Source organism: Mustela nigripes, chromosome 16, assembly GCF_022355385.1.
Source record: "Mustela nigripes isolate SB6536 chromosome 16, MUSNIG.SB6536, whole genome shotgun sequence".
Taxonomy (NCBI): Eukaryota; Metazoa; Chordata; class Mammalia; order Carnivora; family Mustelidae; genus Mustela; species Mustela nigripes.
The window spans coordinates 60,080,262-60,102,135 of NC_081572.1; the positions used below are offsets into that span (position 1 = coordinate 60,080,262).

A 21,874-nucleotide genomic window follows, 5' to 3' on the forward strand; every position below is an offset into this window, starting at 1 on the left:
GGCGTCGCGCCCCCGTCTGCGCCCCCCAGGGGACAAGGGGGGACTGAAGAGACACCTGCTTAGAAGAAAGACCACTCTCCGGGTCCATTCCCTGGCTTCGATTTTTTTCAGCGTAGGGAGTGAACGTGGAGAGACACCGAGTCTGCGACCGGCGAAGGCCCGGTCACGCCGGTTCCCGCCCCCAACAAAGATGGCGGCACAGGTGGCGGTCAGATGACGTAGACGTTAGGACCGACTGGCCCTCTGGGAACTCGGGGTCCCACCCGCCGCCGCAGCCCTCCTCCCTCGCTGTCTTACGGCATTTGCCTGAGTCGGCCTGACGGCGCCTTTGCGACGCCAGTCCTCGCTTGACGGAGAGGAAGCCGGAAGTCGCCGCCGCCGTCGTCCCCTCCCCGTCCCCGCCCGCCGGGTGCAGCCGGAGGTTGACAGGTCGAGGCGGGGAGGCGGCGGCGGCGGCACAGCCGGACGCCCGACACGGAGACTCCATGGGGAACGCTCCGAGTCACAGCAGTGAAGACGAAGGGGCTGCCGCCGGGGGCGAGGGCTGGGGCCCGCACCAGAGCTGGGCGGCCGACTCGGGCACGGTCGCCGGCTCGGGCCCCGCGACTCCGGCGCTGCCGCCCGCCGCTGCGCTGCTGGAGCCGGCTCGACTGCGAGAGGCGGCGGCGGCGCTGCGGCCCGCTCCGCCCTGCGAGTCTCTGGTGTCCAGGCACCACGGCGCGCTGCTGCGCTGGCTGGAGGAGCGGCTGGGCCGCGGCGAGGAGTCCGTCACCCTGGAGCAGTTCCGGGAGCTGCTGGAGGCTCGCGGCGCCGGCTGCTCGGGCGAGCAGTTCGAGGAGGTGAGGACCGGCCGGCGACGGCGGGGCGGGGGCGGGGCGGTGTCTCTCGACGGGCGGGGCGGAACCCCGCGAGGTGCGCGGGCTCTGAGGACTGGAGCTTGCGGTGCTCGCGTCCTCTACTCCGCCGGACACGGCTGCGAGTCTCTACCCTCTCCTGGGGGTGCGGAAAGCCTAGACGGGGCCGTCCTTGGTTTGAGGAACTCGACAAGCCCTGGAGTCTTCGCAGGTCGTTGCAGTGCCGACGTTTGTGCTGCTGCCCCACGCGGCCCCGGCGGCCCGCGGGATCTTCCTTGTCGGGCTCCGGGGCGGAGGCCTAGGGATCGAGGGAGTGGCGGTGGAAGCCACTGTGTAGTACCGGCGGGAGGATTGTCCAGAGCGCCCTCTGAATCAGGCGTGGGCGCCCAGCGAGCGTGGGAGCAGGACAACCGGGCCTGGAGAGCTCGCCTTCTGAAACCCATTCTCACTACCCCGAAACTACCATTTCCAAAGTACACACTTGTTTCTGGGTAGTCCAGGAGCCGTGTTTTAGACTCATGGAAACCTCCGTGTAACCTGAAGCTGACGGGCAGGTGTCACCCGTCCTGCTAGGACTTGTAATGACCGAGGTTTGGGCACAGTCATTAGCATCATCTCTGTTGCATCATGAGCAGCAAATTGATATGGAAACAAAATATTCTTTTCTCAGAAGGGATGTTAGGAATTATGTGTACCTTTCATTTTACAGTGAAAAGAGAACTGCTCCAGGGTCTCCCACTGACTTGTTGGCAGCCCAAGCCCTAGCACTCTGCTCTCTTGGTTTGTTTGCTTCTTTGTCTTAGGTCCCACCGCCTCCTTCTTGGGAACCCATTTCTTTAACTCCACAGTGTTACAGCAGATAGATGCTTAATTTGTGGGAGTGAGTAAGCCACGTAGAGTCTTCAGCGTCCGTGAAGGGTGCACTGAAGGTGCTTGTAATGCCATTAGAAAGTGATGTGCGCTTTACAAACAGAGGCTTTTAAAATATTTTAAGAATGTTTTTTGCATATAAATAGGGTTTGTATGTTTCTTATATTTTTAAAAAGATACCGGTAAGACATCCCAGTTCTTGAAAATGGGGTCATACTCGTTAGTGAAGGGTCTCCATATGTATTTTTTCTTAATTCCAAGAGTCCGTGTAATACTTTCGTCTCTAGCTCTACATGTATTGAGAGAAAATGAAGTTGTGCTGGGAAGAGCTGTGTAGATCTGTTGAAGGAGTTGGCACGTTTCAGAATTGTCCAGAAGGCAATGGCGGGAACAGTATTTACATTGGAAATGTCTGACAGAAATAGAGCTACAAGCAGAGTTGACAGGAGTCCCATAATGTAAGGCCAGGAGTCCGTTTTTTTTTTTTTTTTTTTTTTTAAGATTTTATTTATTATTTATTTGACAGAGAGAGAAATCACAAGTAGGCGGAGAGTCAGGCAGAGAGAGAGAAGCAGGCTCCCGCTGAGCAAAGAGCCCGATGCGGGGCTCGATCCCAGGACACTGAGATCATGACCTGAGCCGAAGGCAGCGGCTTAATCCACTGAGCCACCCAGGCGCCCCCAGGAGTCCGTTTTAACAGTGTTTTATTTATTCACTTACAGAGAGAGGGAGAGTGAGAGAGCACAAGCAGAGCGGAGGGGCAGAGGGAGAAGCAGACTCCCCTCCGAGCAGGGAGACCTATGCAGGGCTCAATCCTGGGACCCTGAGATCATGATCTGAGCCAGAGTCAGACGCTTAACCCACTGTGCCACCCAAGCACCCAAGGCCAAGAAGTCCTTAAGGTGTGGTCCAGAAATCATGCGGGGTCTATGATATTGTTCATTGAGCAAATATTTGTTGGGCACACACTGATTACCGGGCACTTGGATGACAGCGGACAAAGCAGAGTCTTACTCTTAAATGGTGTGTCGTACTGAAGGGGACTCACGCGAACCCAGCAGTTATAGGCGTAGTGAGTATCAGCCAAAGGAAGGTGTAAGGAAAAATATAACAAGAGTATTTAACCTCACCTAGGAAGTCAAGGGAGACTTACCTGGAAAGTCGCATTTCAGCTCAGATCCAAAGAGTGATAGATAACATGGGAGGAGCAGAGGGTTAGCAGGGAGAGAAAATTTCACGCACATGTCCAAGTCCAGAGAGCAGAGAATTTGGAAGAAAGGTGTGATGTATTAGGCTTAGACAAAACTGCTGCAAGGGACAGAAAGGTCAGTGCATCAGTGGTTTAAATGGTAAACAAGCTTGGGGTGCCTGCCTTCAGCTCAGGTCGTGATCCCAGAATCCTGGGATGCAGTCCCACATCGGGCTCCCTGCTCAGCGGAGGAGCCTCCTTCTCTCTCTCCCGTTCCCCCTGCTTGTGTTCCCTCTCTCACTATTTCTCTCTGTCAAATAAATAAAATTTAAAAAAATAGTAAACCAGGGGCACCTGGGTGGCTCAGTGGGTTAATAATAAAGCCTCTGCCTTCGGCTCAGGTCATGATCCCAGGGTCCTGGGATCGAGCCCCACATCGGGCTCTCTGCTCCGTGGAGAGCCTGCATCCTCCTCTCTCTCTCTCTGCCTGCCTCTCTGCCTGCTTGTGATCTCTGTCTGTCAAATAAAAAAAAAAAAAATAGTAAACCAGCTTCTGGGTGCCTGGGGGGCTCAGTTGGTTAAGCGACTGCCTTCAGCTCGGGTCATGATCCCAGTGTCCTGCTTCTCCCTCTCAGTGTGCCTGCCTCTCTGCCTGCCTATGCTCTCTTTGTCAGGTAAATCAATAAGATCTTCAGAAGAAATAGTAAACAGCTTCTTATGAAAAAGTCCAGGTGGGTGGTCCAGGTTTGACGTGGCCTTCAGTCGTTCCCCTGGGGACCTGGCTCCATCGTTCTTGTGCTGTCCTCCTCCACAGGCGCTTTCCACCGAGTGACTGGAATGATTCCTTCAGCTGTCGCTTTGTGCATTACAGCCTCAGGAGAAGGAAATGGGAGGAGAGGGCCACACTGCCTTTCTTTCTTTCTTTCTTTTTTTTTTTTTTTTTAAGATTTTATTTATTTGACACAGAGAGAGAGATCACAAGCAGGCAGAGAGGCAGGCAGAGAGAGAGGGGGAAACAGGCTCTCAGCTGAGCAGAGAGCCTGATATGGAGCTCGATCCCAGGACCCTGAGACCATGACCCGAGCCCAAGGCAGAGGCTTAACCCACTGAACCACCCAGGCGCCCCCACACCGCCTTTCCTAAGGGCAGAGCTCACCTCCCGTTGGCACAAGCCCGGCCACAGGGCCCCACTGAGCTGCAAGGGAAGCAGGGAACAACTTTTATTCCATGGCCATGGATTTAGCTGAGAAACAAGGTTGTGGTTACTGAGAAAGAGGAGAACAGATACCCGGTTCCAATTAGTGGTGTGACACACGTGGCTAGACCCCAGAACTCAAAGGAAGAGAGTGAAGCTGGAGGAGTGGGCACGAGTCAGGTCCTGGGGAGGCCTTGCAGCCTCTGTCATCTAGGAGTTTGCAAACCGGAGCTTTAAGCCAGATCCATGGTGCTGTGGCTGCCTTCTAGGGAGCCGGTTGGAGAGGGGCTAGCAGGGTCCAAGCAGGTCAGTTAGGAAGCTATTATGACAGTTTAGGTAAGAGACTGGGTGGCTTGGGCTGGGGTGGTGGCAGCTAAAATGGCACCAACAATTTTTTTTAAGATTTTATTTTTTATTTTTTTTAAAGATTTTATTTATTTATTTGAGAGAGAGACAGTGAGAGAGAACATGAGCGAGGAGAAGGTCAGAGGGAGAAGCAGACTCCCTGTGGAGCTGGGAGCCTGATGTGGGACTCAATCCCGGGACTCCAGGATCATGACCTGAGCCAAAGGCAGCCGTCCAACCAACTGAGTCACCCAGGTGCCCCAAGATTTTATTTTTTAATTTGACAGATCACAAGTAGGCAGAGAGGCAGGCAGAGAGAGGGGGGGAGTCAGGCTCCCCGCCTAGCAGAGAGCCCGATGCGAGGCTCGATCCCAGGATCCCGGGATCATGACCTCAGCTGAAGACAGAGGCCTTAACCCACTGAGCCACCCAGGGGCCCTGGCACCAACAATTTTGAGAGTGATTTAGGAAGTAAAATAAGCAGTCCTTGAGACTTATGTGTGAGTAGAGAATTATAAGGGGAAAGGAATTGAGGATGGCTCCAACATTACTGGAAAGGTGATAGGGCTGATTATTGAGAATAGAAACTTTTTTAGGCAGGGAAGATCTGGAGAGACCAGATTTGGTCTGGTTTGGCTCTGGTTTGGCTATGCTGAGCTTAGTGTGTCCATGGGCAGCGATGTGGGGGTGTCGCAGACAGGGAGTCCGAGAGAACACTGCTTGAGATACAGTCATCTGTTCGCTGGGGTTCCGTGAGAAAGTAGCCCATCGGTTCTTCCCACTGTGAAGTGTGTGTGTGTGCTCCGTGAGAACTTGAGTCCCTTAGAGCTAGTCGTGGACTGTTGAACATTGTTAAATCCGAGGTCGTGCAGCCACCATGACTAAAGAGATAGGTGGGAAGAAAAACCTGAGTGGTTGTCCCTTCCCCGCTGTGAAACACAGAGTCATCGTAGTCACACGTGTGGCAGAAACAAACCTTAAGGACTCAGAAGCCCAGCAGTAAGACCTGGTGACTTGGGAAAGTTGCAAGTTTGTATTTTCCTTCTGTAAAAATCCCTGGGGCCACCTAGAGGTGTGTCATAGGGTCTTAAGTACCCATACACTGAACTCACGAAATACATGCTGGGAGTTTTCTTCACACCTGCAGGGCTGTCTCCCCTCACTCTCTACAGTGTGTGCGGAGACTTGGTGTCTAGTGATTCGGGCCAGCTGTGCAAGGCTGGTGGGTGACCCCAGCTCCACAGTGAGGATGAGACTGAAGGCTCTGTAGAGTTCAGGGACTCAAATAGGATGGGAAAGTGAGTTCTGGTGCCAACACTCTAGCGGAGTCCTCTGACTCCAGGCCTTCCTCCTCTAGGGACCTGGTTCTCTGGGATTCTTTTTACTTAGTCTCATTTTTTTTTTTTTTTTTGTCTCAATTCTTTAATTTTCCTCTGCATGCTAAGGGAGACCTAGCAAGAATAATTCCAGTTTGAGAAAAAGCATTGTGTATTTTTCTTGAAGCCTGTTCCCCTTTAGTAGACCTGGTGTGGAAACGGTTAGGGGTGTGGCCTAGTACTAAAGTCTGGTGACCTGCCCTTGCTGCTGGTTAGCACTTGTTAGCTGAAAAGAGCAGGTCTGTCTCCACGTGAAGGCTTAGCCAGGGTTTAAAAAGCCATTTGGAAGAACTCGCAGTGGTTGTCCTATCTGTAAGCATGGAGAAATTATACGGGGAAATGTCCAAGAAGATAAGCATTAGCCATGGTTATGATTCTGTGCTCTAAAACAAGTGTGCCCTTGGATGTAAGTAAGCGGACATTTCTGTGTCTTAGTTAATTTTAATATAAGCTTGTGATGATGTGTTGTGATACTTTAAGTTTAAGGGTATAAGGGAGATGTTAATAAAACGCCTTCATAGTAGCAACTAAAACGATGATGTGTGTTTTTCCCTCCTTTCATTTTATGGTCCCCGGCGGTATACAGTATGACTATAATGCTAAGTGTTTCCAAGTTTCATATGCTGGTTCTTGGGCTCCAGATCCGTGTTGCCATCCATGTCCCCACGGCCATCTTGCCTTCATGTTCCCATGACTTAGTTGCTTGAGGTGGTACCCTAAAGAATTGCTGGACTTGTACTGTAGATCAAAGTCTGAAGCTTTATCATTTTATAGTGGAACATACCTTCTCTTCTGCTAGGTGTGGTCCATGGGGAAGGACTCTGGTTTGATCATAGGGAGCAGAATCTACTTGACCTTTATGCAGATGGGGAATAGAGTTAAAGTTAAATCCCTATCTGACAGCAGAGATTAGAGATTCCGTGTTTGTACTCTCAGTACGCTATGCCTCCAGAGACGTGTAGAGTCTTGGGCAGGAAAAGGTGCTGAACACGGGATGATGGCAGATGGCTTTCAGATGGGAATTTGAGAGAACTAGGTCTTCTTTTATTAATTTGCCGTACTGGCTCTGGTGCTTCGTCTGTGAAACTCACTGGGCTGCGCAGTGCGAGGGCAGGACCATCCCTGTCCCTTGCCCTCTTGCCTCCGCGTGGCTGTGTCTCCGGGCCAGGCCAGGCCAGCGCTCTGCCGCAGGGCCCACAGGTTGGGTGAGCAGCCTGAGGACAGTCTTGTTCTCATTCTCCGGCCTTGTGCCCCATATCCAGTCTGCAACCGTGGAGGAGTAGGGGATTTTTTGATGTTTGAGGGAACAGTTAAATAGAGTTTTAGGAAAACTAGAAAAGGGTTTTAGTGTTTGGTTCAGAGGAAATTTAGAGGAAAACACCATTTGTCATTATCGTGTCAAAGGTTTTAATCCTCTGGTTTAGAATGGCTCTGAGCCCAAGAACTATGCAAATAGAATTATGCGGATGTAATTCTCCACTCCTTGAAGACAGAGCCTGAGAGACTCCTGTCTGTGCAGTAAGGATAAAGCAGGTGCAGACATTGCTTGCCCGCAGCCCAGGGCCTGCAGAGACTCCCCAGTGCCTGAAGGACAAATACATATTCCTCAGAAGGGCCTAGAACCCCCGGGCTGGCCAGTCTCCCTGTCTAACCTCCTCTGCCTCTGTTTCCCTGTTCGAGCCCTGTGCCCACGCCAATGGGACACCTGCCTTGTCCTGTGTGTGGACCTTGTTTCTCTCAGTTCTTCAAGATTCCCTGCCTTGGCACCATCACCTGGTCAGGACCAAACCTTTCTCGTGCCGTGATTCTGAATAACTGGGTTTGGGCCCTCGTTGCCTGTTCTGTACACATCGCTTGGCACGTAGAGCGCACCACCTGATCTTGTCCTGCCCTTTGGCTGTGAGGCCCCCTGCCCAGCTGCCTGCTCTGCTCTGGCCCAGCAAGCGATGGCTGTGGATGGCGATGAGGCGGTGGGGGAGAGAAGGACTCTGGGTGAATTGGGGGTTATTTTGACCCTGTGTACTTCGCTGTGTCGGGGATGATGGTATTGGCTTCTTGTGGGGAAGAAGAGCTATAGAGGAAAGGCCACAGCCTTGTTTTACCTTTCCCTGATTTCCAACACACTGCTTCATCACGCACTGTCTTACTGTAGAAACTTCATTGGCTCCCCATTGCTTTTAGAATCAAACGGGAGGCTAAGCTTTAGGTCTGTGTAACTTTCCACTCTCAGCTCCTGGAGCATTTTAGCCGACTGAGCCCATTCGCAGTTTCTCCTGCACACGGGAATTTTGTCCTTGCCTCCCTTTGCCCCTGTAGCCCTTTGCTTCACCCTAAGCCCATTTCACTTTCAGGGACCACAGGGGAGCCTTTAACAGTAGCATGGAGTTTGGGAAAGACTTCACCAAACCAGGGCCTGAGAGGCTAGAAGAATTTGCCAGGCAGAGGAAGGAGGGGATGCAGTGGAAAGGTGTAACACAGGAGCGCCTGGGGGGCTCCATCGTTTGAGCATCTGACTCTTGCTTTAGGTTCAGGTTGTGATTCCCACAGGGTCATGAGATCGAGCCCTGTGTGGGGCTCTGTGCTCAGTGTGGAGCCTGCTTGGGATTCTCTCTCTTCTCCTCCTCCCTCTGCCCCTCCTCCCCCCAGCCTGCTCACGTGTGTGCTCTCGCAGTGCAGACAAATTGGGGTGAAAGAGTGTGGCCGACTTTGGGAGTGCTGCTCCTTTGGGCTCTAGTCTACCATCTGAGTTGGGAAGGACCTTAGTAAGCATTGCATGCAGCCTCTCCCCTTCTGTTGCCCAGGAAAGGAGTCCCTTCTGTAATACCCTGGACAGCTCCCTGTTTCATAAGTCCTCCTGTCCCACTGTTCCTCTTTAGCCTGAGTTTCAGACTTGGGCTCTGGGGTCAGACTGTGCACAGGAAAATCTGGGTTCCACCATCTGCAGGCTGTGTGATTAGTCACACAGCTGCTCTGCACCCCAGCCGTCCCCCGGGAAGGGTGAACATGGTGCTAGTCGTCACCTTGTACAGTTAGCATGAGGAGTCAAGGAACTCGTCCACGTGGAAGCCCTAGAACAGCGCCTGGCACGCCCCTCCTGCCCTGGGTGGTGTTCTTCTCTGTTCTAGCTCTGTGCCAGGAGTGTTCACTCTGTCTCCTGACAGCCCACCATGCAGCGTGGTCTCACAGATGGGTAAACTGAGACCTTAAGTAGAGAGGCAAAACTCTGGGCCAGCAAGTGGTAGAGCTGCGACCTGATCCAGACCTCTCACACGGCTTGTTTCTCCCAGGTTGAACCAGGGTGCAGCCTTTGTAGGAAGCCCGATGCGTGCGTTCTGCTGCTCTGTGCCCCGTTCTGGTTTGTGAGGGGTTTGGTACATTCTCATGTGTACCATGGTCTTGATCCTACACGTGGTTAAGGACATTAAGTTGGAATGGTCTGAGCGCCATCCCGTGTTACGCTGCTTCTCTCGCATGCCGCGGCCAAGGGCCTGCCCTTGGGCGATGCCTCAGTGGTTACGGCATGGGTGGCGAGGCACGCAAATGGGCATGTTGGCGGAGGCCTGAGGCGGAGAAGAGGAGGGAGATGCAGCACAGAAGGTTGCTGCAGTCTCCGTGGAGGTGGTGTCAGCTCCGTGGAGATGGGCGGCTGTGCTCTGTTTCCAGAGAGCAGGAAGTCGACTTGCTTCCCTTTGCACAGTTAAGGCCAGACCTACTGTACGTAGTTGGGTTTGAGCACCCCCCCCCCCCTCCAGGCTGCAGAGCTGCAAACTGTTGGGACTCTCTTTAGTGAGGGCTACCTTGCATATTAAACATGAAACAGAAAAGAATGCAATAGAAGATGTCAGGGTACATTGTATCTAGTAAGAGAAAGTTTTACATTGTTTCAGGAGGCATGTTAGCATTATAGGCCCTGGGGCATGGCATGAAATATATTTCTTTTTCTTTTGTTTTGTTTTATTTTATTTTTGACAGAGAGAGCCGGCACACACAAGAGCCGGGGCTGTGGCAGAGGGAGAGGGAGAAGTGGGTTCCTCCCTGGGGCGGGATCCCAGGACCCTGGGATCAGGACCTGAGCAGAAGGCAGATACTTAACTGACTGAACCATGCCCCCAAAATGTATTTCTTTCTTTCTTTTTTTAAAAAAAGATTTTATTTATTTATTTGAGTGACAGAGATAGTGAGATAGAGCGCAAACAGAGGAGAGGGGGAGGGTCAGAGGAAGAAGCAGGCTCCCCACGGAGCAGAGAGCCCAACTTGGGGTGACATTGGGCAACATGGGGCTTGATCCCAGAACCGCTGGGATTGGGACCTGTGCCAAAGGCAGATGCTTAACCACCTGAGTCACCCAGGCGCCCCCTTGAAATGTATTTCTTACAGTAGCTCAGCCAGTGACACTTGAGACACACTGCTCTGGGGTTATGTCAAACTGGAGGGTCCCAGAGGGGACAGCCAGCATGGGAATGATACTAAAGCCATAGTGGAGTGAGAACTGGTTGAGGGAGACTCGGGGCCTGTTGCCCGTGTTCAGTGATCCGTGGGCTGTTCTGGGGCACAGGGATCGGATGTGTTCTGAAGGGCCCCACAGGTGGTGACACTAGGGAGGCGCATTTCCATTCATTATATAGAGAAGAGAGTTCTTGCTGTCAGAACTGGTCAGAAGACATGAGCTTCCCATCACCAGTGTGTGTCACAGAGACACCGGAGAAGGAGTTCAAGCCATGTAAAGGCCTGTATGTGAAGAGATTGGTAGGTCCATTCCAGTTTGAGGGTTTAAGTAGATCTGGAATGATCAGTCTTTTCCAGTGGCCTCCTGGTACCCTTGCTAGGCAATGGGAGCCCCTCAGCCTGACGGGCCAGGCTCTCTGTCCTCTGGCTTCCACAGCCCTGCCTCCTGCTGCACCAGGAATGAGAGTCCGTGCGGTCTTGCCTGCTCTCTGTGTCCAGGCTTACATTCCGGCCCCTCTTCCTATGATGGCTGCCTCGTCTGCACACGCTCACAGATTCCTAGTTACTCGTCAAAACTCAGTGCAAGGGTGGTTTTTCTCAGGGCCACATTCCCCGAGTATCCCAGTCCTTTTTGGGCTTCTGGCCTCTGGAGCGTCTGTCAGCTTGTGGCACAGTGGCGCATGGTGTAGGATCCCAAGTCATACCACGATCACATCCTGATACCGTGATTTACGGCTGCCAGCCTTGTGACCTCGAACAACATCCTTCGCCTCTCTGTTCCTCACTGGTAGAAGGGTAGCGCCTACCTCGAGGGTCGCTGAGGAGAATACGAGTTGCTCCCGGTGTGCGGCTTAGAGCTCTGCCTGGGGCTTGGTCTGTTAGCCACCCGGGTTGTTTATGCTCTAGCTGTGTTGTGGGGATGAGCACACGTCACATTGCTGCTGTTGGTTTGCAGATCTCTTTTCCAAGGCTGTGAGCATTTCGGAGGGCAAGGATGTGCCCTGTCGGTTTTCCCACGCATGGAGCCAGGCTCAGCTTCAGGGGCACAGTGTCCGCCTGTCAGAGAGGACTGAGTGTGCGCAGGAGCAGACCAGACTCCAGGAAGTCCTGCGAAATACACCAGCTGTTAAGTGTTGGATTTGAAAACCGGTACATTTCTTTAAGGACAATTTCCAGGCATCGGGAAATGATGTATTTATTTGGTGAAGCTATTAGCAATGCTGTTCTGATTTTTTTTGTCACACAGTATGTCTTTCTTTTTCTTTGTTTAAAAATTCTTTTTATTATATTCAGTAATTACTGACAGATCAATAGATTTTTTTTTTACAATTTTTAATGTACTTAGTTTTTTTTGTTGTTGTTTGTTTGTTTTTTTTTTTTTTTTTTTTTTTTTTTTAAAGATTTTTTATTTATTTATTTGACAGAGAGAAATTACAAGTACACTGAGAGGCAGGCAGAGAGAGAGAGAGAAGGAAGCAGGCTCCCTGCCGAGCAGAGAGCCCGATGCGGGACTCGATCCCAGGACCCTGAGATCATGACCTGAGCCGAAGGCAGCGGCTTAACCCACTGAGCCACCCAGGCGCCCTGTTTGTTTGTTTTTATAAAGATTTCACCTATTTGAGAGAGGGAATAAGTGGCGAGGAGCAGAGGGGCAAGTGGACTTACTACTGAGCAGGGGGCCCAATGTGGGGCTGGACCCCAGGACCCTGAAATCATGACCCGAGCTGAAGGCAGAGGCTCAACTGAGCCACCTAGGTGCCCCCTTAGTGTAATTTAACTTAATTTAATGCTTTCTTTGAGACACAGAGAGAGAGAGAGACTGGGTGAAAGGAGGGGTAGGGTAGAGGGAGAGAGAGAATCTTTTTTTTTTTTTTAAAGATTTTACTTATTTATTTGACAGAGAACACAAGTAGGCAGAGAGGCAAGCAGAGAGAGAGAGAGAGAGAGAAGCAGGCTCTGCACTGAGCAGAGAGCCCGATGCGGGGCTCAATCCCAGGACTCTGGGATCATGACCTGGGCTGAAGGCAGAGGCTTTAACCCGCTGAGCCACCCAGGCGCCCCGAGAGAGAGAATCTTAAACACACTCCATGCTGAGTGCAAAGCCTGATGTGGGGCTCAGTCACATGACTGAGATCATGACCTGAGCCAAAATCAAGAGTTGGATGCTTAACCGACTGAGCCCCATACGCGCCCCTCTGCTTGGCATTCTCCCTCTCCCCCTCTTCCCACTTGTCCCCTCTGTCTCTAAATAAATAGGTAAATCTTAAAAACAACAACAGCAGGGGCACCTGGGTAGCTCAGTGGGTTTAGCTCTGCTTTCAGCTCAGGTCATGATCTCAGGGTCCTGGGATCGAGCCCCGCATTGGGCTCTCTGCTCCGGGGGTGGGGTGGGGGGAGGGGAGCCTGTTTCCTCCTCTCTTTCTGCCTGCTTCTCTGCCTACTTGTGATCTCTGTCAAATAAATATATAAATCCTTAAAAACAAAAACAAGAAACAACAACAACAGTAAGCCACCATGGGGCTATCCTATAGCTCCCCTCTGCAGCCTGCTGTTCTGTCTGTGGTCCTCACCCTTCTGTGTGGGTTCACTTTGGTCACCTCTAGCCCCCAGGCCACGTTCACATTTTCCCATCATCCCAGAAATCTTGTAGGGTTGATGTATTCACTGCGTGAGATGTTCCCTTAGACAGGAGGAAATATTACGCTACTTAAAAATGTCATGAAGCCACTCATCCAGTCTGTCCTGAGCTTGAAGTGGGCCCTCAGAATTGTTGATTTTCCTCATCGCTCATATGGCACAGAGCCTGTGTGACGCATGCCGAAAGCCGTGGCCTGCAGGGATGCATCACCCTTGGCTGCTACAGCTGGCTCTGAAGCGGGTTTCCTGCGCATCCCTGGGCGACATGGGTACGTGGCTCCGTCAGTTTTCAGTCGCACGCCTCATCCGTCTCCTTCCTGCCACAGAAGGGGAGGCCTTCGCTGACCTTCGCCTTCCTGTCCGTGCCGGCGTGCGCATGTCTCCCGTTCCCCTGGCAGATCCTTTCATATTGGTGTGTTGGGGAGAACAGGCGTGCCTGTCTGTATGTGGCTGAGCTGTGCAGCACCCCACGACTGTGGCCCCTGTCTCGTACAGCGTTGTGTTTTCTCTGAGGTTGACGACTAAGCGGGTGCTGTTCTTGTGCGCAATCTTCTGTCACTAATGGCGACTGCCGGCTTCCGGCCCGAGCCTGCCTCTCTCGCAGCACACTGGCTCTGCTTAGGCCCACGGCAGCTCCGAGAGGCTCATCTCAAGAGCCCCCAACCAGCTTCGTTCTGGTCCTGGTGTTCTTCAGGTTGTCAGCATCTCCAGCAACCGGGACCTCATTCTCTCTCTCGGTTGGACCCCAGTCTTCCCCTTTCTTGGCACGTTCTGTGTTTGCGCAGCCGCAGCCTCCAGGAGCTTTCCGAGTGAGGGAGCGTTAACTGGCTCCTGTTCTGAGAGCCTCGCTGGGTGAGAATGTCTTTTCCACAACTGCGCAGTAGGTGGTGTTTTGACTGTGTGTTAACTTCTGGGTGAGAGAGAGAGTCCCCCCCAGGATGCTGAAGGCCCTGCTCCTGTCCCAGCTTCCCTTATAACTGCTGAATCGGCCCTGATTCCCGACCTCTGACATGGACGTTGTGTCTTCCCCGTGGAAGCAGGAACTTCTCTTTCCCCTCCCTCTTACAAAATCTGATCACAATGTGCTTTAGTCCCTGGTGGGGGGGGGGTGTTCAGCCTCTACGGTGTCAACAGTCATGTCCTTCAGCTGGACGAAATTATCTTGGATCTTAAGAATGGTTATTTCTCTCCCTCCCATTTCTGTGTTTCCTTCTCTACCACTCACAGTGTTTGGATATTAGATTTCTGGATTGGTCTCTTGGTGGTTTTCGTCTTGCCTTGCCTGGTTCCCATGACTTTGTCTTTGTGCTCTACTCTCTGGACACTCTAGTCAATTTATCTTCCCAAATCCGCTGAGAGATTTTCATTTTTCTGTGATATTTTAACTTTCAGGAGCTTACGAAAGTGTTCTGAATAGACTGTTTTCAGTAGGAGTCTCTTGGTCTTTCATGACAATGCAGGGTCCCTTTTTATTAGGCGGTGTTGGTGGCAGCTCCCCAACTTTGAATATACCCAAACCCACAAGGTTGTACACTTTAAAAGGGTCATTTTTATGGTATGTGAATTATATGTCAGTAAGTTGGTATTAAAAATAGCTTTTAGGGGCGCCTGGGTGGCTCGGTGGTTTAAAGCCACTGTCTTCGGCTTGGGTCATGATCCCAGGGTCCTGGAATCGAGCCCTGTATCAGGCTCTCTGCTCAGCAGGGAGCTTGCTTCTCCCTCTCTCTCTGCCTGCCTTTCTGCCTGCTTGTGATCTCTCTCTGTCAAATAAATAAATAAAATCTTTAAAAAAATAGCTTTAAAAATATTTCTCTGAAGATATGAACGATAATCTTTTTCACATTTACTTCTCCTTTTCCTTTCTTTTCTCTAAGTTGCTGTTTCTGTGTTTCCTCTTAGACCTTTCCTCAAATGTCCAGTGGTCCAGGAAGGGGACCTAAAGAGTGGGCGCTCCCTGCATCTGGTTGGTGACACTGAGCCTTGGTGTATGGTGAAGAGGTTGGGCCCTTCCGTGGGGAGCCCTCTGGTACCTCTGATACTACTGTACCTCTGGTACAGTGTCTCCAGGTCTGTCCTCAGGGCCTTGTCTGGTGCCTGGAGGGTTGGCATCTCTGTCCGGCTGCTAGCATTCTGGGAGCCCTGGAGCAGGGGCAGGTCTTCCAACCCTACCTCTGTGGGCTCTAGTGCAGGCTTTTCCTCGTCTGGAGACTGTACCACTCTCTCTGAGGAATCAACCCCCAGGCTATTGAGTGGAGGGAGGGTCTGTGGATGTCTTACATTTGTTTGTTTGTTTAATGGAAAATTTTAAACATAAGAAAGTTGAGGTAAGCTTAGAATGATCTCTCACATTTCAGTTCCAGCGCGTACAATTCCAGGCCAATTTTATCTCATCTACCCCCCACCACTTTCTCCTCCAAATTATTGTTAGTGCTTTTTCAGGATTTGATTTATATATTTGTCAAGGAGAGAGACAGACAGACAGACAGGCAGACAGACAGCACAAGCAGAGGGAGCAGCAGGCGGAGGGAGAAGCAGGCTCCTGCCAAGCAGGGAGCCCAACGCAGGGCAAGAATCCCGGACCCCGGGATCGTGACCTGAGCCAAAGGCAGACACCTAACCGACTGAGCCATCTAGATGCCCTTAACATCTTTTTAAAAAGAAATTAATTAATTTTTATTTTTTCACTCTAATTTCTGTCTCATGACCTTCATTTTCGCTGACCCTTCTCGGGACAGCCCATCCCAGGCATCTGTTCCTCACCCTGCAGGCCTGTGCTCTGGTGCCCGTCCTCACAGGCCGTGTCTTCTCTCTGCCATGGTCTGTGTCTGCTGACCCCTTCCATGTCATTTCCTTTGGGTGTGGAGTCAGACCCAGCCCAGCTTCCTGACTGGGCCTAATCAGAGAAGAACAGGGTGATAGTTTCCCTCCTTTTGAACGTTATTCTTTGAGTAGTGTAGCCTTTGGTCCTGTCATGGTTTTGGATAATCCTGTTGGGTTGAGGAAGTGCCAGGGGAATGCTGTGTCCTTCCCTCACATGTTGCCCGAAGCTCTGTCTGGCCGCCTGCACATCCAGCCCTGGCTCATGGACCTGAGCATAGGGGTTTGCCGTGTCCCTAACGAGCACTGTGTTTGGAGGTCTGTGCTGGAAATCGGGGTGCTCGTGTCAGTCCTGAAGCCTTAGTGGGACATCTCCATACTCCACAAATGAGGGAAATCGGGAAAGGGCAGGCATTCTGGGGGAGAGGAAGGATTACTTCGAGAAGAGGGTTGGAGACTGCCAAAGTGCTCCCTGCTGAGGGGTGTCTGTGAGTGAGCAGGTCAGCAGGAAGACACAAACCGCTGCTGCCGGAGGTACTGGGATCTGGGTGATGCGGCAGGTGTCCCCCTGGTGAGGAGAGTCCTGTAGAACGTGAGGGGGCCGGCCTGGGGCGCAGGGGAGGCGGCCGGCACACGTTTGAGAGCATTCTGATGCGCTTCCTGCGTATTGGCTGCTGTTCTGATGCCACTTGGTCCAGACGGCGGCTGTGAGTTTGGAGCCCTGTGCTCCATCTTTCTGATCAAGGCGCTCGGGCTTCTGGAGGTAGAGGGATGTGTGGATGGTCACACAGCTGCTTAGTGACAGACCGCGGTTCAGACCGAATCCCACTCTGTACCCGGTTCCCCAGGCAGCCCCGTGCCGGAGGGAGCAAGCTCGACTGCGCCCGGAGGGCAGACACAGTTGGGCTGGAGGCAAATTTCCTGTTAGGTCCGTGTGGAGTAGCAGTTGTGTGCTTGTGTTTGGCTTCTGCGAGCGCAGCGAGTCACTGTCCTGAATCTGTTCTCCAGATGCTGGGAACGGACCCCATGCCCTGCTCCCACCAGGCGCGGTTTGGGAGCAGCCGCGATCACGGCTCATCTCTTACATTGCAGGCCTTTGCCCAGTTCGACGCAGAGGGCGATGGCACTGTGGACGCCGAGAGCATGCTGGAGGCCCTCAAGCATTCCAGCGGCGCTAACCTCCAGGGCGAGCTGAGCCACACCATCCGGCAGCTGCAGGCCTGCTCCCTTGTCCCAGGTAAGGCCGGAGCGCGCTTGCGTGGCCCGTGAGCTCTGCCGTCCTCCGGCTATAACTGTGCAGGGCGAGGGCCCCGTGCGGTGCATGGGCTTCTCCCGCTGTCCCCAGAGGCACGTAAACCGACTCACTCCTGCGTCATCGTCTCCTTGCATCCCCAGTACCTTGACGCTTGGGCAGCTCTGCCATTTTCATGAACTTCTGTCGTGAGAGGGTCTCTCTGTTTCACTCCCTCAAGAGACTGTCCCTGGCCCCAGTTCTCTGTGCATCCTGAATTTGTCTTTTGCCTCATGCATCACTGTAATTAATTAATGACCCACTTGTCTGTAAATGTCTGTGTGCTCCGTGAGGACAGCGGCCTTGTCTTTCTGCCATGTCCTCACATGTTACACGTCTTTGATATATGGTAGGCACCCAGTGGGTTTTTTTGTTTGTTTGTTTCATCAGTCAGCTGTCACTCTGAAATCTAAGTGATGATACAAGTAGTGTACAAATTAAGCAATACGTCTACATTATATCTATGAAAAGCTTGTGTTTTTGTCTGGTGTCTTCTGGGGACTCAGAAGACAGAATCCAAGTTAGATCATCCTCCTTTCTTGTCCGCTGTGACTCGTTAGAAAACAAACAGAAAAGACTTCCCCCAAGTCTACAAGTGTGTCTGAGCTCCAGGAAAAGCCGCTTCGCTGCTCCTCTCCCCTTTCAGGCTGGCTTACGGGCACCTTGGTTGCAGGAACGTGTGTTGTAGGTTATGATGGACCACGAGTTTAAAGAAATTGTTTTATCATGGTAAGCTGGGCTAGCCTGTCCCTAGGGACTGGTTTCCTTATCCCTCTTTCTAACTGAGATTGGGACTTGTCCTTTTGTCACCCCACTGTGCTGGCGTTCAGTGCTTGCTGGACTTGTGTGACCTCCCACGGGCAGAGTCTGTATTCTCATGGGCGTCCCGAGCACACGGGGTGCCATCAGCCATGCCTTCACGTGACAGTGGTGCTGCTGTGGGGTCTGCCAGTGGGAGGAGAGCTGTGTGAGGAGGCTGAGGGGTGCCACGGCTTCTGAGTCACGGGGACTTGGACCCGGTGTCTCCAGGCTGTGCTGGGGGTGCTTCTGGCACACGGCTTCTCCTCAGCCTCCTGTTCTGTCTTGAAAATCAATGTGAAGTCTCCTTCTCAAGTACAACCTGTTTGTTTCATGTGTAATTCCTCCGGGTGCTGCTTTGATGGGTGTCGGCTCTGTGGAAGTTCATCCCAGTGCACTTACGCCGCAGGTGCAGACCACGAGGGGAGTTTAAACAGAGAGACTTGGTGTGTTTGGTGTTTTCGTAGGGTTAGGTGGGTTAATGCCAGACCAAGGGCAGCTGGGAGAGCTCGTCTTGAACTTTGGGTGGGTCAGCACGGGCAGGAAGTGTTGAGCCCAGGGTCTGGGCAGTGGCCGAGGGCTGGACAGAGCAGGCAGACCCCAGGGAGCTGCCGTGGAGAGGACGTGGGGGCACCGGAGGAGCCCTGGGGGCAGAGCCTTGTGCCTTGTGAGATGCCCCCCAGGAAGTATGGTCAGGGCGGTGGCTGCGTCATCATTATCATGTCTCCTGTAGCTTAGTTAAAAGCAGTGACACGTTGACTTCTTAATGGGATAAACTTGATTGCTAGTCCACCTAGTTGGTGTCTCAGTGCTTACACGTTTAAAGCTTGGATTGAAGCAAATGTAGTGTAAGTTTTCTAAAATTCCACTAAACTAAACTAAATTTTTTTTTTCAAGATTTTATTTTGAGGGGTGCCTGGGGGGCTCATTGCATTAAACCTGCTGCCTTCGGCTCAGGTCATGGTCTCAGGGTCCTGGGGTCAGGCCCTGATCGGGCTCTCTGCTTGGCGGGGAGCCAGCTTCCTCTTCTCTCTCTGCCTGCCTCTCTTCCTACTTGTGATCTCTGTCAAATTTTATTTTGAAGTAATCTCAACAACCCACCGTGGGGCTTGGACTCACAGTCCTTGGATCAAGGGGCTCATGGTCCACCAAACGAGCCAGCCAGGTACCCCAAAATAAATGCTTAAATTGGGGTTACCACTGGCTCATTTCTTTTTTTGTCTTTTTTTCTTTTTTTTCCTTACATAGGCTCCGTGCCCAACATGGAGCCCAGTGTGGGACTTGAACTCATGACCCCGAGGTCAAGACCTGAGCTGAGATCCTCAGGAGTCAGCCACTTAAGTGACTGAGCCACCCAGACACACCAGCCACGGGTTCATTTCTTAAAACTTGTTTAGATTTTTAAATGATTAAAGCTGAGAATATCAGTGAAGATTCTTAATGGCTGCTTTTAATTCAGCCAATTCAGAGAGGCCACCAGGACGGGAGTGTGGAACTTTGGGTGGGTTCCTGTAAACACCAGACATGGGTTTTGTCTTCCCAGGTTTCATCGACATCTTCTCAGAGTCCAAGGAGGGGCTGGGTGTGCATGCGTCCCTGATCCTGCGCTTCCTGCACCGCAACCGGCTCTCCGGCACAGCCGTGCCCTGCCCCATGCTGGACCACTGCGCCAACATGTGTGCCATGAGGGCCTCTGTTCTCAAGGAGTCCTTGGACCAGCTGCTCCAGAGGGAGAAGGGTGCGTGCATGCGTGCGCTGGGGGCTCCTGAACACGGTCTGTGAGTTGTAGGAGCTAGCACTCTTCCTGCCGTTGGCTCTGGAAACTAGCCTGCCTGCCTGTCCTCCTTCCCTCCCTTCCTCCTCCCTCCTTCCTTCCCGCCTTCCTTCTCTCCTTCCACAACTGGCTTCTCTTCATTCTCTCAGATGTGACTTAGGGAGGCCTTCCCTCAGTACCCACCTAATTAACGCCCCCATTCCCCACTGTGGTCACCATCACCTTTGTAGGTTTAATGGTCTAAATGGCACTACTTGAAGTTGTAAAATTATGATTTCTCTATGTGTCTACCTTGTTCATGTCATTATCCTTAGCACTTGGAGCTGGGCCACATAGTAGGTACTCTGTGAGTCGTTGAGTCACTGAGGAAAGCCACTACATGCAGTGTGGACTCACTCAGAAGTCCGTGGAATATAGTTGAGTCCGGAAACAGACCCACGTGTGTGTGGGAGTAGAGTACCAGAGAGAGTCGGCGTAACAAATGGTGGAAAGGCGAATTAGTCAACAAGTGGGGTCAGGGCAACTGGCCAGCCATTTGGAGAGAAAAATAAAACCAGACTCTTATTAACCCATTCCATTCATGGAAACAAATTTCAGGTGGATTGGAAAGTCCCACTGTAAAGAGACTTGAAGTGTGGAAGAGAGTAGCCACACCCTGCCCAGCTCCTGGCACAGGGAACTCGCCAAGCAGGATGTGAGACTCAGAAACCATTGGATATGAAGAAGTTAGATTTTATGAAAGTTCTGTAGAACAGAAACTCAAAGCACAGTCAAAAGTCTAATGGTGTTCTAGGGAACAGAAATTTGTTTTCTAATGTGTGATGACAGACTGCATTCTTTGCTAACTCTGAGCTTGGGCACTTAATAACTCTCTGTGCCTTGGTTTCCTCATCTCTGGACTGAATTAGTACATCGAAGACGTCTAGAGACGTGCCCAGCTCACAGTACGCAGCACCTGTCACGAGCGTGTGTATGTGTCTTATAACCTACAAACCAGCGAGAAGGCTTGCAACCTGGCAGAAAGTAGATGAAGGTAGGACTGGGCCGCTCTCCAGAACACAAGTGGCCTACTAAGTCTCCCACATATTTAAAGAAATGCCCATTCAAACTGTAAGAAACCATTTTCTTCTCTTAGTGTGGCTTGCAAATATATCAGTGATTTAAGTATTTTCCCATAGAGCAACCCTCGGACACTTCTGCCTTATAAAGTTTCTTTGGAAGGAGATTTTAAGGAATATTTATTTTTCCAGGGCCAAACTATCAAGGGTATTTATGTTAGATATTTTAAATGACCTTTTTTTTTCGCCTTTGTGAAAGAGATGTCACGTGATAGCATCTGGTTTCCCTGCAGAGAGTCCTGGAGATCTAACCGGAAGCCCGGAGATGGATAAACTCAAGTCAGTAGCGAAGTGTTACGCTTACATAGAAACCTCGTCAAACCCTGCTGACATCGACAAGATGACAAATGGAGAAACGTCATCGTACTGGCAGTCGGATGGCAGTGCCCGCTCGCACTGGATCCGGTGGGTGCTAGCACAGGAGTTGTGCAGAGTGCGAATGGCTCCTGCTTGCCCTCTCTTACCCCGACAGCATGCTCACAGATCACTCTGTGAATTTTAGAGTATTTTCTACTTAACTGCCTGGTTGTTTCTGTATTGTAAATGACTGTCTGTGGAGATGCTTTAAGAATCAAGCAAAAAGGGGGCGTCTGGGCGGCTCAGTGGGTTAGGCCTCTACCTTCAGCTCGGGTGGTGATCTCAGGGCCCTGGGATCGAGGCCCACATCAGGCTCTCTGCTCAGCAGGGAGCCTGCTTCCTCCTCTCTCTTTGTCTGCCTCTCTGCCTACTTGTGATCTCTGTAAATAAAATCTTAAAAAAAAAAAAAAGGCAAAAGGAATTGCATAAAATCATGCTACCTGGTTCGTGTATTCATAAACATGGATAATTTTTTTACTTGGCATTTTAAGGGAGAAATAATATTTTTAAAAAAATTTTTATTTATTTATTTATTTTTAAAATAAACATATAATGTATTTTTATCCCCAGGGGTACAGGTCTATGAATCGCCAGGTTTACACACTTCACAGTACTCACCATGGCACATACCCTTCCCAGTGTCCATAACCCCACCCCTCTCTCCCGGCCCCCTTCCCCCAGCAACCCTCAGTTTGTTTTGTGAGATTAAGAGTTACTTATGGTTTGTCTCCCTCCCAATCCCATCTTGTTTCATTTCTTCTTCTCCTACCCCCTTAACCCCCCATGTTGCATCTCCACTTCTTCATA

At 51.5% G+C, this 21,874-nt stretch overlaps 1 protein-coding gene across 2 annotated transcripts in view; it reads left to right on the forward strand.

Annotated features, from left to right (window-relative positions):
- The first annotated feature begins 57 nt into the window (after window positions 1-57).
- Window positions 58-21,874, forward strand: part of ZZEF1 (zinc finger ZZ-type and EF-hand domain containing 1) — a 100,994-nt gene continuing 79,177 nt past the window's right edge. For both annotated transcript variants that reach the window (XM_059379830.1, XM_059379831.1), the window contains exons 1-4: window positions 58-839; window positions 16,822-16,966; window positions 19,362-19,556; window positions 20,944-21,115. In XM_059379830.1, the coding sequence (XP_059235813.1) occupies window positions 486-839; window positions 16,822-16,966; window positions 19,362-19,556; window positions 20,944-21,115 (866 nt within the window). In that variant the 5' untranslated portion in view covers window positions 58-485. The remainder of the gene's footprint in view (window positions 840-16,821; window positions 16,967-19,361; window positions 19,557-20,943; window positions 21,116-21,874) is intronic.